The 15,136-nt window shown below is 30.1% G+C and overlaps 1 protein-coding gene across 1 annotated transcript; it reads right to left on the reverse strand.

The window, feature by feature from the left end:
- Positions 1-4,442: 4,442 nt before the first annotated feature.
- LOC123696643 (circadian clock-controlled protein daywake-like) lies at positions 4,443-15,135 on the reverse strand. Its single transcript, XM_045642966.1, has 5 exons — positions 14,980-15,135; positions 9,645-9,864; positions 8,156-8,286; positions 7,168-7,323; positions 4,443-4,709 (listed from the first exon to the last, which is right to left on the reverse strand). The coding sequence occupies exons 1-5, from the start codon at positions 15,050-15,052 to the stop codon at positions 4,543-4,545; spliced, it is 747 nt and encodes a 248-aa protein (XP_045498922.1). The 5' UTR covers positions 15,053-15,135; the 3' UTR covers positions 4,443-4,542.
- Position 15,136: the final 1 nt, after the last annotated feature.

Genomic DNA, 15,136 nt, shown 5'->3' on the forward strand with positions numbered 1-15,136 from the left:
ACATATACTATACATAACTAGATTTGACGTACAAAGATATTCTTATCTCATGAACTTGTTAACCACTTTTTTATCTGTTGATCCCTTTATTTAAATATTATTCCTTTACTAGCTTCCGCCCGCGACTGCGTCCGCGCGGATGTCGGTCTTCGCGTGGATGGTTTTTTCCCCCCTTTTGAGTAACTCTGACAATGACATCTTATAAATCTATTGGACCCAAAATACGGCTAGGCCTATAATAATACGCAACGTGTGTTCGCGGTTCTACAGAACAACATCTAAGGATAAAACTGAAAAATTAAGATTAATTTTTTTCTACGTATTTTTCCAGGATAAAAAGTATCCTATTTTACGCCCAGGATAATAAGGTATAATTATACCAAGTTTTATCGAAATCGAACCGTTAGTTTTCACGTGATGCCTTCACATACAGACAGACAGACAGACAGACAGACAGACAGACAGACAGACAGACAGACAGACAAAAATTTTTTTAATCACATATTTGGGTTTGGTATCGATCCAGTAACACCCCCTGGTATTTATTTTTTCAATATTTTCAATGTACAGAATTGACCCTTTATATATGTATAGATGAACTTAGGTATTTTTCCCGGAGCTACAAGTGTAGAAATTAGACCACTAAACAATAACGTATTTATTGTGTTATCATAGTTTATACATGTCTACTTGCATGGCCCACATACGCCCACTTGTTTTTCTTTTTTTCTTGTTATAAGTAGAAATTCCAACTCCTATTACACGTAAACTAATATTTCAGACGGCGCCTGTTCAATTACCTAAGGTTCTGTATAAAAATGTTAAAGACATTTCGATGCCCTTCTTTTTACATTTAGAGCAAATTTTCATTAGCACCTTAATCTATTTGACTTAGAAAATGAAGTCTCTTGGAACTGATGGGAATGAAAACATGAAACACTCGTGTAAAATCATACACAGGGAAAAAAATGAATTATAAATTGGCATAAATGTTTAAATTCCATTAACTTTAATACAAATTATAGTTGTGACACGATTCTAGAGCGCTAAAACATCGTAACATCAATAGAAAATAATTTCAAAAACATCTGCAAATATTTTACATAATAATACTTCGCTGTTGATTGCAGGCTAACACAGGAATGTGAAAAATATGTTCCACATATCGAGAGGTTTAAAGTACCGGGTTTCCTATTTGTAGTCTCGTTCAATACTTACGAATAGGTACTGAATATTCCGATGAATATGTACGGGATAATGACGTGTGGAAGCCAGGGATATGCGTTTTAAAATACTTCCTTCGTAAACACGTTTAAATGATGCTTTAGTAAAATATCCACGCGTGACGCGCCAGCTTCCCTCGTAATTCATAAAATATGTTTTCATATGCGTTTTTAGCATGGTGTGGGAATGCGAACAATTATGGTGATCGTGCAACATATTTTGAGGTATTTTAATTACACAGTAAGTGTTGTGGTGTATTGAACAATGTTTTATTTTGGTACAATTGCTGGTAGGTCAAAATCAATTCAGAATCAAGTTCTACACTATAAGTTATCTACAAATAACTCATAGGGATATTAAATTGACGTACAGTACAATTTGGTGATAACCTGTTTATTTCCTGTGTATTCCAATACATTGGTATTATTACATTTTGTCAGTCAGTGTCAGTATTTAACATACCATAGCCTAGTACTTACTTATCCCAAACAAAATATCGGAATTTTTCGATTTTATTAATTAAAATGCCATACAACTTTTGTTGTACAGGATATATTCAATTGTCTTTGTCATAATTTGAATAATCAAATTATGTGTATACTGTTTTTATACATTGAGGGAATTCCGGAAAATTATGAATTAAAATTTCAGAGCATGGTTTTATTGATTTATTAATTTTGTTTATTAATTTAAAATATATTACTGCATTTACCCCGTCATTCGGAATTACCCTAATGCATTAAAAGTAGGTACCTATTATTGTTACGATTCCTATATTACAAAGACATTCACAACTCACACGTTTGCTCTAGTTTAAAATAACTCAAATACAATGACCACTAATATATGAATTGAGACCACTAATAATAATTACAAAACCATAATACAATTAGTATGCAAGGCCATCCGTTTATTTAACAAAACCGTGGGTTGTGTAATGTGTACGTCATAATCTTCTTATGGAGGATCACACGATCAAGTGTATTGTCCAATTATGGTTCTGTTATAAGATTTACTGTCATTGAGAGAAGTACTAATAATAAACTAGTGAAACGAAGAGCGTATGTACCGCGCATACGTGTAAGAAGTGAAACTTGAGATGAAGACATTAGTTGGAATTTTTAACACCTGTAATGAATGGTTATGCTTAACAACCATGATTGTCGAGTTGTGTGAATGTGTATGGAACCGATGACAAAATTAATTGTATAATTGCATGAAGAACTTTTAAAATAAATGTATTTTTTGAGATTGCGATTAATAAATCCAGGCTTTAATAACCATGTCAATCTTATATATAAAAATGAATCGCAAAATGTGTTGGTAAGCGCATAACTCGAGAACGGCTGAACCGATTTCGATAATTCTTTTTTTATTATATTTCTTGAAGTACGAGGATGGATCTTATGTAGAGAAAACGTAAACACGTACCACGGGTACCACGGGCGAAGCCGGGGCGGACCGCTAGTTAATAATACAAATACATATAAAAACAATTAATATCTATCTACATTCTACAATGTTGTGTGAAGTCAAATGCGTAAAAATACCCCACATAAATAGGTCATAAAATATATAATTATTACTGCATATATAATAATATCGTAAACGTCTTACATAAAAACATTACTCAGGGTACAAATAATAGATAATAATCCCGTTATTTATGGATAAGATAATGAAGCAGGGTTAAAAGTCATGGTATTCAGCTCTATTAATAATTCCACAGTTATTACCTACAGTTGCTCCTACGTGATATGAAATTGAATTGCATCGTAAATTATGGGGATATTTGCATATAATTCACGTTAAATTAATATCCTTGCTCTGTTTTTAATGGTGAGTCGATATTAATAAATTATCTACTGCCTGTAAGTTGTTAGATTTTTATATGAAAACTAGTTTTAAGCCCGCGGCTTCACGTACGCTTCTCGTTTAGGTGCTACAAAGCTTCTACAATCTACATAAATACAAATTTACAGTCTCTCTTCCAGGTTTGTATGTTAACACACAATGATTTTTCCTCAAACACAGTATTACAGTACAGATTTTTATGTTGGCGGCCCGGCGGGCTCAATGTGTATTGCGCTAAAAATTCTAAGCTAAGTTATGCTTTTTACGATAGGTACAATAAATCAACATAGATAAGTGTTTAAATATGTATAATAGGTGTATAATATAATAATAGTGTCACTTAAGATTTGAATTTGCTTCAATAGGTATACAGTTTTGATTCCTATATTCCCGATAAGATGTCAGATTACATAACCTAAATGTATGTGAATTTTGGATTGACAAATACTTGGAAAAGGCGTGACGCCTGTCCTTGCCAACTGTGACAAATTGTCATAGATACAAGATGTTACTACCTATTTGGAAATTGGAGATTTTTGAGGTTTACTACTTTCGATAAAATATACAATGTCCGATCGTCTCCATTTGCGTTTGAAAAATAGGGGTTGAATAACTAAACTAAACATTAACTTTGTAACTTTTAAGGATGTCTGTTAATTTTTTATCTGTGGTTGAAAAAGGTGAAAGGCAAAAAGAATATTACACTCTACGTAGGTAATGTCACAGAATACATAATAGTAGCTAAACGCTAGTAATGTACTATTCATAGAAGGACATAATTTGTAATCCACTATTTTTTTTTGTTCAAAAGTAATTTAACTCAAATACTATTTAAAATAATGAATTCCTTAATGCTTATCACGTTAGATAAGGTTGTTAAGCTTAAATACCGATCAAATTGAGTTGTTGGCCGCGACCGGCGTAGTTCGAGTGTTGACCAAGGACAAAGTTAAATGTAGAAAATTCTAGACCCTGCAAGATATATTTTTACCAGTACATTTTTTTATATTATACTAAGCATGTTACATTTTTAAAGAGCATTGATCGCGATTAAAACTTAGTTGGGCTATTATTAGCGTTAGCTACTATTAAGTATTCTGTGCTATTACAACATAAAAATAATTTACGAGTTTCATTTGAATAATAAATGTTTTTTTTTTGTCTATACATTGTGCAAAGTAAGCTCCGAAACAACGGGATCGACTATAAAAATTCTGCGTCATTTGGAAGCTACATTATTTCTTAGAAATAAAGTCAGGAATTATGAAATAAAACACCAAGTAAATATGCTCGGATACAGGCAGAAACGTGTTCTTAAAACAACGCATGGTAAAGATTTCCAAAAAATCATTAAGTTGTCTTATATAATTTATTTAATACAATTATAAAATACATTTCCATTTCCGCAGACTTTGGTTATTCTATAAAATAAAACATCACACATATTATGAGCATTAACACGTACTAATCCTGAGGTATCGGTATATTTATAAGTTCTTCATAAGGTACTTCTACAAAGAACTTCTCAATAGTTTTTATAGCTAAATCAACTGCGTAATCTACTATTGGCTTGCCGAACTCCTCTGCTACAGTCTTCCAGTTTTCATTGAGGAAATTTAATACTGTTTCACCTGAAAAACAAATTACAATATTATAGTATATATGGCTATACACTTATACAGTATACAGGTTATATGTATATGAATAACTTAAAATTTTTAGATATCGATATTTTGTGCAAACAATTGTATCACTAGGTACATCCTGCTATAACTATTATGTACCATAGTATTATTTATTTATTTATTTAACCATTTATTGTACCACACCATTTAACATTACAGTATATAATATATAGTTGTACAGATTCGAGGTAAAGTACATATATTATATGCTATAATATGCTATTACTCTATGTCTCTCTATTTAAGCTCAAATTAAATTTTTCCATAGAACATTTCTGAATAATTAAATTTTATGTTTATAACATTTTTAATCTTACGTACCTATAAATGAATTTATATGTAGTATCATGCTTCAAGGTAAATTAACACATTTTTATTATAGGATAATATTATAATATAGGAAGTCTAACCTGACTAAAAGGTCAGGTCATTTAGCAATTCATAGCTCTAATATATTATTGATTTATAAAAAAAATGACACCTCTATTTTTAATGTACTCGAATCTAACTTATATAAACCAAATAATTTGAGATAACTGCCTTCTTTTTCTAAAATAACCCGCTAAAATAAGATAATGTAATTTAATGTGCAAATTTCTATCAGAAAAGGTTTACGCTGATTTATTCCTCAAAATGATTCAAAAAAGATCATCAATGCCTGCTTTTCAATGGCTTTTCAACGCCATGTTTTCAATATGGCGACGCGGCGCGAGTAGCCAAGATAGGTACGAGGTAGCAAAGTGGAAATTCGCAAAGAAATCCAAAAACCAAATCGATCAATCGAGAACTATTTAAAATCTCCCGAAACTATTAGATGTCTGGACTATTATAATGTCAAATATTAATAAGATAATAATCCCAAATAAAGTATTGAAATCTTCATTCGTTCATTTTTTTTACTCTGCGAAAACACAAGTTACCTGCTAAGAGAATAATATTAATGTTGCCAGTCAGAAAATGAATTCAGTTATATTAAGTCGTTCAAATATATAACACAAGAGCTTAGTTATAAAATAAATTTTTTAAATTAATTTCAAAATAAAAATGTAAATGCCTTAAGATTATCGTTAATTATATTTTTAAACATGGCCCGTTTGACATACATAATTAATTTTCGAGGTGCCCTTAGTCGACACCCTTATAATTTTATTACGAGCCACGCAGGCCCATCTGTTATGACTGTTATGACTGTTTCAAGATATGAATCTATTAAGGCTTTCATTGTGAATAATGTATAAACCATCTTATATGCAAAGATAATAATTATTAAAAAGTAAAATAAAAAATTATAGAAATTTTGATGACGATAATAAACTTAATTAAATTTTTATTTAGAAGATCAAAATAGTTTAAACGAGATATTCTCAAATATTTTATATTGTATTATAACTACTAACAAGAGCCTAATTTAATAGAAGTAAGATCAACAAGTTTGTAATTTAATTTTTGTGAGCGTTGTCATAGAGACGGTTGTAAGAGATACTGAAAATCTAATTTGTAGGTGTGGGCTATATGAGATATTTAAAATCAAATTTGTATATTTCAACACCTTTTTAGGTGTTTATATATTTTATTTGTTATATCTATGAATAGTGTATAAATTATCTACATATTTTTTAACACAACCTCCTTTGAATCTTCGAATCGGAAATTTTATATTATCTGTGGAGGCTAAGAGCGCGGGAATTTAAAAAAGAGAATTTAGTTATCATAATTTTCCTGTAGGAAATTTTCGACCATGGTTTTATCCGTTTTTTTTTTCTGTTTCACAACGAATTTTTATACATAAGAAGAAAATGTTAATACTTCAGGAATTATGAATTTAAACAGTTATAATAATGAGAAGATTTACTTGAAGAAGAAAGTAAGCTTGAAAGTAATTAATTTGCAACATTACTTTTTATCTAATGAGCTGCCAGTTTTTTTAAGAATCCCTAGGGTCGGAATGTGAGGACGTGTTTAAAAATTCGAGGTAAATATTTAGTAAAAACATATTTATGTCTAGAATTCTTTCGTTTGTTATGTTTTTGGCTTTTGTAACTACAACAACGGGAACGACGCATTCGTCATAAGTAACATTTTTAACAAAGGTGACCATTTTTAATACCTAAACATGAACTACTACCTACACTAAAGTAATGTATTATTAATGTAGGTACTTTAAAGTAATAGGAAACCAATGAACCTAATTACTAGTGACGAACTATGAAAATAAAATTCAGTTTTGCCAGTAAGATTTCAAACTTTTCAATACAACAACTTATGTAGAATTAGTTATCGTATTAGTCCGTTTAGAACGATGAAATTTCGCAGAGCTATTTTAGAAAGTGTATCAATACAAAAAGTACCACTCATTATATTTGAGTAGTACTTACAAAGACAAAATATTCAATAGGATACTCACTCAATTCCTTGCTTTCTTTGAACAAATTCTTGAGATCAAAGTACACTTTATCACCGTAGTCAAAAGTGTATTTATAATTCTTTAACGCGAAGTGGTTATTTCCTTTGTCATCCTTCACATACTTTGTGTTGATGTCCACCTTCATTCTTAGATTTGCTGGAAAATTATTCATAATATTTAGTTAAAAATAAGTAAGTAAGTAAGTAGGTACATTGAAATACTACTGATATACTACTTATGGATCGGAGTAAGCAACGTTTTGTGTAAGTAGTATGGGTACACGAAATTAAAATTTTATAATTGACCCAGCAAACTTTATTCTGCAAGGACGATAAAATTAGATCGTAAAAATGGTACTAATAAGTAATCTATAATTCTCAAATCTGCTGAATGTATAAAATAATTTCGTAGAAATCTGACAAAACGTTGCGGCGTTTTCGAGATATTCGTATATTTAGATTCCACGGCGAGTCTACACATTTTTGAGATAAACAGCCTATCTCTGTTATAAATTTCATCCAAATCCCACTACAGTACTACAGGAGTCCTTGCGCGAACTTACAATAAATATCTATACAAATTTTTGTAGGTACAGGTATCTATACAAAATATAGATAATTTATTATATTATGATATATAATAATAACGCAGAGCTTCCTATATAAATATAGGAATGTTTATAATTATTTTTATCTACTCGTATTTACAAAATTAATATTATACATCTTTGTCATAGCATTTACCATTCCATTAATTGTTTGTTTGCAGGGTAATAAAGTTTGAAAATCAAATATTTACTTTAACAAGTGCGTTATTACATACAATGTCATACACATAAACTGCAATATTTAAAGCTAGATTCAGTAAATATAGCAAAATTGAACTACGTAGGGAAATAAATAAATTCAGTTCAAATTTTGATTGATCAATAGAATAAATGTTCTATTGTAACAGGTAAAAAGGTATAAAAAGAAGATGAAATACTTACTCAGCTTAACTTTAGCGTCGCCTTCTCCATTTATGGGGAAAAGTAAGATTTTTCCGACGGCATCATATTGTCCTTTTATGGTTAAATTGCAGTGGAATTCCAAAACGAAATGACGTTTCTCCAATTCAGAACTGGAATAAATTATAATCATGATAAATATAAAGTAAGTATTATTAGTTTTAATATCTAACCAGTTTTAGTTTGTATAAGAATTTTTCTATATTTTGTAGAGACATTTTTAAATTTTCATAAGTATTTTAAATATATTAGTTGTTGGAAGCAATTTGATGTTGGTGTTTTGTTTGAAACACTGCGAACAATTTGAATTTGAATTTGAACACTTAAAACTAAGTAAGTTAACTCGGTTAACAAGATACTTTATAAGATCACATAATTATCGTCACGTAAGTCATCATTTAAGAAACATTTATAATGGACGTGTTTTAGGCAAAGTACACAAAATTGAAGCTTCAATTAAATCAGGAGACGTTAATATAGAAGCTATTTATCTTCGTAAAAGTTTCGCGGTTACATCTCTCGAAAGCTTTCAAGATTAATTTAATTAAAGGCGAGATAGAGCTAGTTTCTGAAGAAAATTTTATCAGCCGCCTTCGTGAAATATAGAGGAACTATCTATACTAATGTTATAAAGCTGAAGAGTTTGTTTGTTTGTTTGAACGCGCTAATCTCAGGATCTACGAGTTTGATTAGAAAAAATCTTTCGGTGTTAGATAACCCATTTATCGAGGAAGGCTATATAAATATAATCCATACTAATATTATAAATGCGAAAGTAACTCTGTCTGTCTGTCTGTTACTCAATCACGCCTAAACTACTGAACCAATTTGCATGAAATTTGGTATGGAGATATTTTGATATCCGAGAAAGGACATAGGCTACCTTTTATTGCGAAATAATATGTACCACGGGCGAAGCCGGGTCGGACCACTAGTAGGCTATATAAGACGCTCGCTAAGACCAATAGGAGCAAAGCACTGCGGGTAAAACCGCACAGCACACCTAGTATTTAATATGCGTATTCCTTGACCATTTTGATCATAATTATTATTGTTTCATTGTAGATTTATGTAGAGTGTAGACTGTACAGCTATATTTCAAATCTGTATATTTTTGATATCATAGGTAATAATTATTCGTGTGCATGTAAATTTATTTCAATTACGCTTATTTATTAGGTACTATTAGTTACAATTAGGTATACCTGAACTTAATTTGATCTGCTCGCAATACCTACAGCTGATGTTTTTCGAGTAACTACTAAATTTCTTCAAACTGTAGAAACTTTAGATCCAAAATTTCATTTTACATTTTAACATTTTGTGTTTACCTTATCGCTTTTCTGTTTAATCAAATATTCAAGTGTAACAAAAGTGTCACAAAGTAAAAAATGTTAACTAATCTACATATTTATAAATATTATGCAATCATGTTATATAATTAAACAATCAGGTAGTAAAATAAACTCACATTACGTTGTCAACGATGCATTTTCTGAAGCCAGTCACTTTGCCTTGGTAGAATGTCACTTTCAGTCCCGTGAGGGGTATGGAGAGCTTTTCAATAACAAAAGGGTCCAAAGAAGGTACTCCGAGATTCGGGATACCTTTAACAAATTCTGGTATCGCGTCCTGTGTCGCTTTTATAAGGCACTCGCTAGTCGTTACATTGCAAGGGTGGATGAAGTCCGCTAAAACATAATAATATATAATTTATTGTTAGTTTTACAGTGTGAAATTACAATGCATTTTGTTGTTACATTATATTCAATAGATTAAAATGAAAAAGAACAATGGCATTGTTTGCTTTCTCTGGTCACAGAATACTTAATAGAACTCCATTGGTTAAAACTTCAGAGGGGAAAAACACTCCTTAAATTACTTTAGGGGAAACAAACATCATTGTACAGAATCTGCCTTTATTTCTAAAGACTTTTAATATACTTAAACAAATTTATTCGTTTCTTATTGAGGATAAAGTATTTCAAAAGGTCATGACATTGTTTAAATTAATCAACCTCAAATTATTTGGTTATTAGCAGCGTCAGATATCAATTTTGCGTTATTTGAAATAACATCAACAATCATTTTATACGGAGGAGCGTGTGTAACATAATTAGCAAGTTTTTGTTGCAAAGGTCAATGCTTTTAAATAACTTAAACACTGGGTTTTGTTTAGATCAAAAAATACGCAATATTTGAATGGATATAATACTCCGGCGAATCACTACATAGTATAAAACAAAGTCGCTTTTTTTGTCCCTATTTCCCTATGTCCCTTTGTATGCTTAAATCTTTAAAACTACGCAACGGATTTTGATGCAGTTTTTTAAATAGATAGAGTAACTCAAGAGGAAGATTTTAGTATATAATTTATTAGGTTTTAGACAAAGCGGGCGGAGCCGCGGGCGGTAAGCTAGTCGGATATAATCTAATCAAAATATGTGAAAGCGTTTACATAATGAAACAATCTGGCTGTTAATGAGTTTTCTTTCTTGTGTTTATCCCCTGAGCTGTGTCAATTACTTGGAAAATAGAAGAACTTGAAGTGGTGGGAGTAAAACCAATTGATTTTGGGCGCTACTGTCCAAAAGAAATACGAAATACTAAGACAATTTGCTAACGATTTGCTTTCGGTATGCGTTAGAATAAGTGTCGATATAATGTTTGTTTTCGTAAATTAATTTCTCGATTCAGCAGATATTTAAGTAAAAACTAAGTTCAAATTTTATATTCGTCTTTCAAAAGGAGAAAAGATTGGTTATTGTACGTAAGTACCATTAAGATTAAATTTTAATTTAGTCGATATTCATATAATTTGGTTCATAAACATTATTTTTATAATGTTCAATACAATTTAAAAAGACAGCTGATGCTTCTTTGATTAAGTCATCTACGATTCTTCGTCTGAACAATAAAATATTCCTTTTAAACGCTTCAATATGTAACTTATACCTTTATAATATATTCAAGAGGTCATTTTGTGGCCTCAATTGCTAGATGATATCGGATTTTCTTGTTGCTAATTGTCATGAAGGAGGAAAAATCATATATATTATGTTATGCATAGCATAACAATATGCAGATATTATATCAATCATCTTTATTGTAGTGTGTAAAGGGGTTCAGGGCCAATTTTTATTTTTTTGTTTTTTCTCTTTTTTAAGCTAATCAAAAGTACGTGGGTTGGGTTACCTGGCCTTTTTGGATGATAATATCAAACCACAGCTGATATCCAACCAATAATTAGTACCTAAATATTGATAGATATTTAATTACATTTCGTGCTTTTCTAGTTTGTGACTTCTCTCTGATCTCTGAGCGAGCTCTGAGCGAGCGAATAATGCTGAGTTGTTAACAACTCATTTATAAATGTATCACAATTATTATAATTTTTTTATTTTTATTTATCACATTTTTTGCACGGTAAAGATCGGGTTGTTTACAATGCACCGCTAAAGTTTATTTTAAAATGGCAAAATGTCCAAAAAACAATGCGGTGTTCAGTCAATAAAACGCACGGAAACAATTTAATTACTGAGATTTATAAGAATAAACAATTCAGATGTTTGTAAACAAAAACGGGTGTTAAACAGCATGATCCTTCAAGTTATAATTATGGTACATAAAACACTGTACCTATGTAAATAATAAATGGTATTTAAATTAGCGTACATGTGTGAATAGCGAGTTATTATTGTACATACTTTACAATAATAACTCGATTGACTTAACTAGGATTTACCTAATATCGAAGAGAATAATATAGGAGCTTGAGAGCTGAGCTTAGAACAGTAAAACTCGACCCTCCCCTGGAAGAACAGAGCTTATTAAAGAAGCTGTGGCATATGATTTTTCTGCCTTACCTATACATGTAATGTATGGAATATACTTACATTTGAAACAATACTGTGTACAAAAAAAAAATATCTTAGTAATAAGCAGTTGTACAAAAAGTTATAAAAAAATAATAGTGTAAAAAAATGGTCTAAATTCTAATAATTAGTACACTGCGTTTTAAATGTTAGTTAAATAAAAAATCCCAGATAATATTTTAGTCACATGGACGTAGGCATTAAAGCCTATTAAAGCAAACAATGCCCATAAAAGTCTACAGCGATAAAAAATATCAATAAAAGAAGAGTTTTAAAGAATCAACGAGTTATAAAATTAAACGAGTAAAAAGAAAGTTTGCCTTATCAGCAAAATATTCATCTTCATTAGCATATTTTCGAAGTCTGCCAAGTGAGAATTAAAAACTCAATCTTCTCGCTAGTGAATCAATTTTCAATTAATTTGAAGAATGTTAGGGAAAATATATAGGTTGGTTTTGTGATCTTCAATCTTCCTAAACAAAATTTTGATTATATAATAGAGCAAATATAAGTTCAAGAAAAGCCAATATGTTTTTTATATAAGACTTTTTATCAGACTCTTCATGAAATAGTTTTTCTACTACGATATTGATATAGTATCATTATTATAAATGTTTCACCAATATATTGGTTATATAATAATCTTAATCGTGGCATTGGATATTAATTTGTGAATTTTCTAAATGTAAACGATACTTAGAAATTTAAAACAATATTAGGATATTCGCAACTAACCCAAATATTTTAAGCATTACAATCTTACTGTTATGTAATTAGATGATCAATATTAATTCTCAATTATGCGTGTTTGTTTTAATTAAAATTTTCAGCAAATTAGATATGATTATATCAAATATCCATAAATATTTAGATCACACAAAATATACAATTTTAATCAGCTGTTTTCGAATTGAAATTATATAATAATATCTTTAGTTAAGTAATGTATAAGGACATATTAATTATTTTAGGTATGAATAAAAAAAGTTTTTATACCTACGTAATAAAAATATACATAAACGATTCTTTGTTTCTTTTTTCACTGGATATTTTCTGTTTTAATAATTAATGTTTAATTTTTGCCATTATTACAATTGCGGAAATGTAACATTGTGTTTGAAGTACTAATTGTAAGTAACAATTGGATGATTATTTTTTTAGAAGGTACTTAGTTAGATACTTAATTTTATTTTGGTAACAAAATGATTCCAGCCAGTGGCTTCGCTCGAAATTTCTTCTATTTTGCGTGAGTCTTTTTCATTACATATTAATATAAATATGTATAATTATGATATATAAAAAATATAGACCTACTACTATATAAAGTGGTTCAAAAAAGTGTAGGAGAGTAACTTTCATGTTCACATTTATATTTTTTATAGGTAACATTTTTATTAAATTTATTATCTACAGTTCTTGGATTTTTGTAAATAAGCCACGACTTAAAACACTTAAAATATTTTGGCACGTTTTACTCGCTCTATTGAAAAAATGAAAAACGTACGTTACGATACTTCGTATCAAAAGGTACCAATGTAAGTATAAAGTACCTGCATAAAATGAGTCCATAGGTAGCTAATATTTTTAGACAAAATTAATTTATTACTATAACATATTTTACACAAATAGTGTTTGTAATTGGTCATGGGCATTTAATAAAACTGTCATTAAATTTTAATCTGATAGTATCTAAATTATTTAAAACAATGTATAATCAGCTTAGTGCTATTAAATTACGGTATAATATTACCGTCTATTTATTTAACGCATAAATTATTTTGGTATTTATCATTTCATGCTTATTTACTTAGACTGAATGAATAAATTAAATAGACCAGGTACGCCATGCCAGATATAATATAAAAGTAAAAAAAAATTAAAACTAAAACTCATTCTTAAAGAAAAACTTGTTACGCACCTAACAACCAATCTTTTTCATATAATGTTGATAACAAAAAAAGAGCGTGTGTGCCGAGCACACGTGTCAGAAGTGAAACTTCTTTGGCAAGATTCAAAGATAGCAAAATATTCGCCTTACTTGATGATGTGACGGTATTGCCATGATGCGACCTTGAAATTTTTCTCAACGCGCCTAAAGAAGTTCAAAAAGCACTAATTCTATAAATTCCATTTATTTATTTATTATCTGTCGTTCTTAACCCATTGAGCCCCAAGCGGCCCGATCGGTCCCAGGCACAATAGATGTTCTATTGTGTCTGTGGTTCCGGGGCCTGAGTTATGTGTTTGGCTCTCAATAAAAATAAATCATATAAAATGTGAATTGAAAATTATTGAAATGCCTTGTATAATGTACTAGCTGTGACGCGCGGTTTCACCCGCGTGGCTCCGCTCCTGTTGGTCTTAGCGTGATAATATATTATCTACACTAATATTATAAAGAGGAAAACGTTGTTTGTTTGTTTGATTGTAATGAATAGGCTCATAAACTACTGGACCGATTTTAAAAATTCTTTCACCATTCGAAAGCTACATTATCCACGATTAATATAGGATAGGTTTTATCCCGGAAATTCCACAGGAACGGGAACTATGCGAGTTTTTCTTTGAAACCGCGGGCGGAGCCGTCCGCTAGTAGCCTATGTTATTTTATAATATTATATGCGTATGATAGATAATTTAAAATAATCCTGAGGGAAAATACCGGTAAAACAATTATTAAATGTAATGAAATACTCTGAGGGAGCAATATTAGAATTGTTTCAAATTTCACAGATTACATCTGTGCGAAAGCTATACATTATTAAAATTATTTATAAGCGTGGGATGTTTGGTCAATTTAAGCGTTCATCACGAGATTAATAAATAATAAATTTAACATTTTGTTCCTACAGTATAAGTTTATTAAACTATGAGTTTACAAAATATAATTTATTATGATTACTATGAACAAAATATAAAAAGTTCACTTACGTGCCAACTTTGCGTGGCCCGAACCGCAGAGAGCCAGGACACACAGAACAACATATTCGAATCGCAGTATCATGATTACGAAATTTTATTTTAGTGTGGAATCACTGCACTGGTCGAGAGAGGAATAAATGCTTTATATCATCTAACTTAATACGAT

Source organism: Colias croceus, chromosome 13 (assembly GCF_905220415.1).
Source record: "Colias croceus chromosome 13, ilColCroc2.1".
In the NCBI taxonomy this organism is placed as follows: Eukaryota; Metazoa; Arthropoda; class Insecta; order Lepidoptera; family Pieridae; genus Colias; species Colias croceus.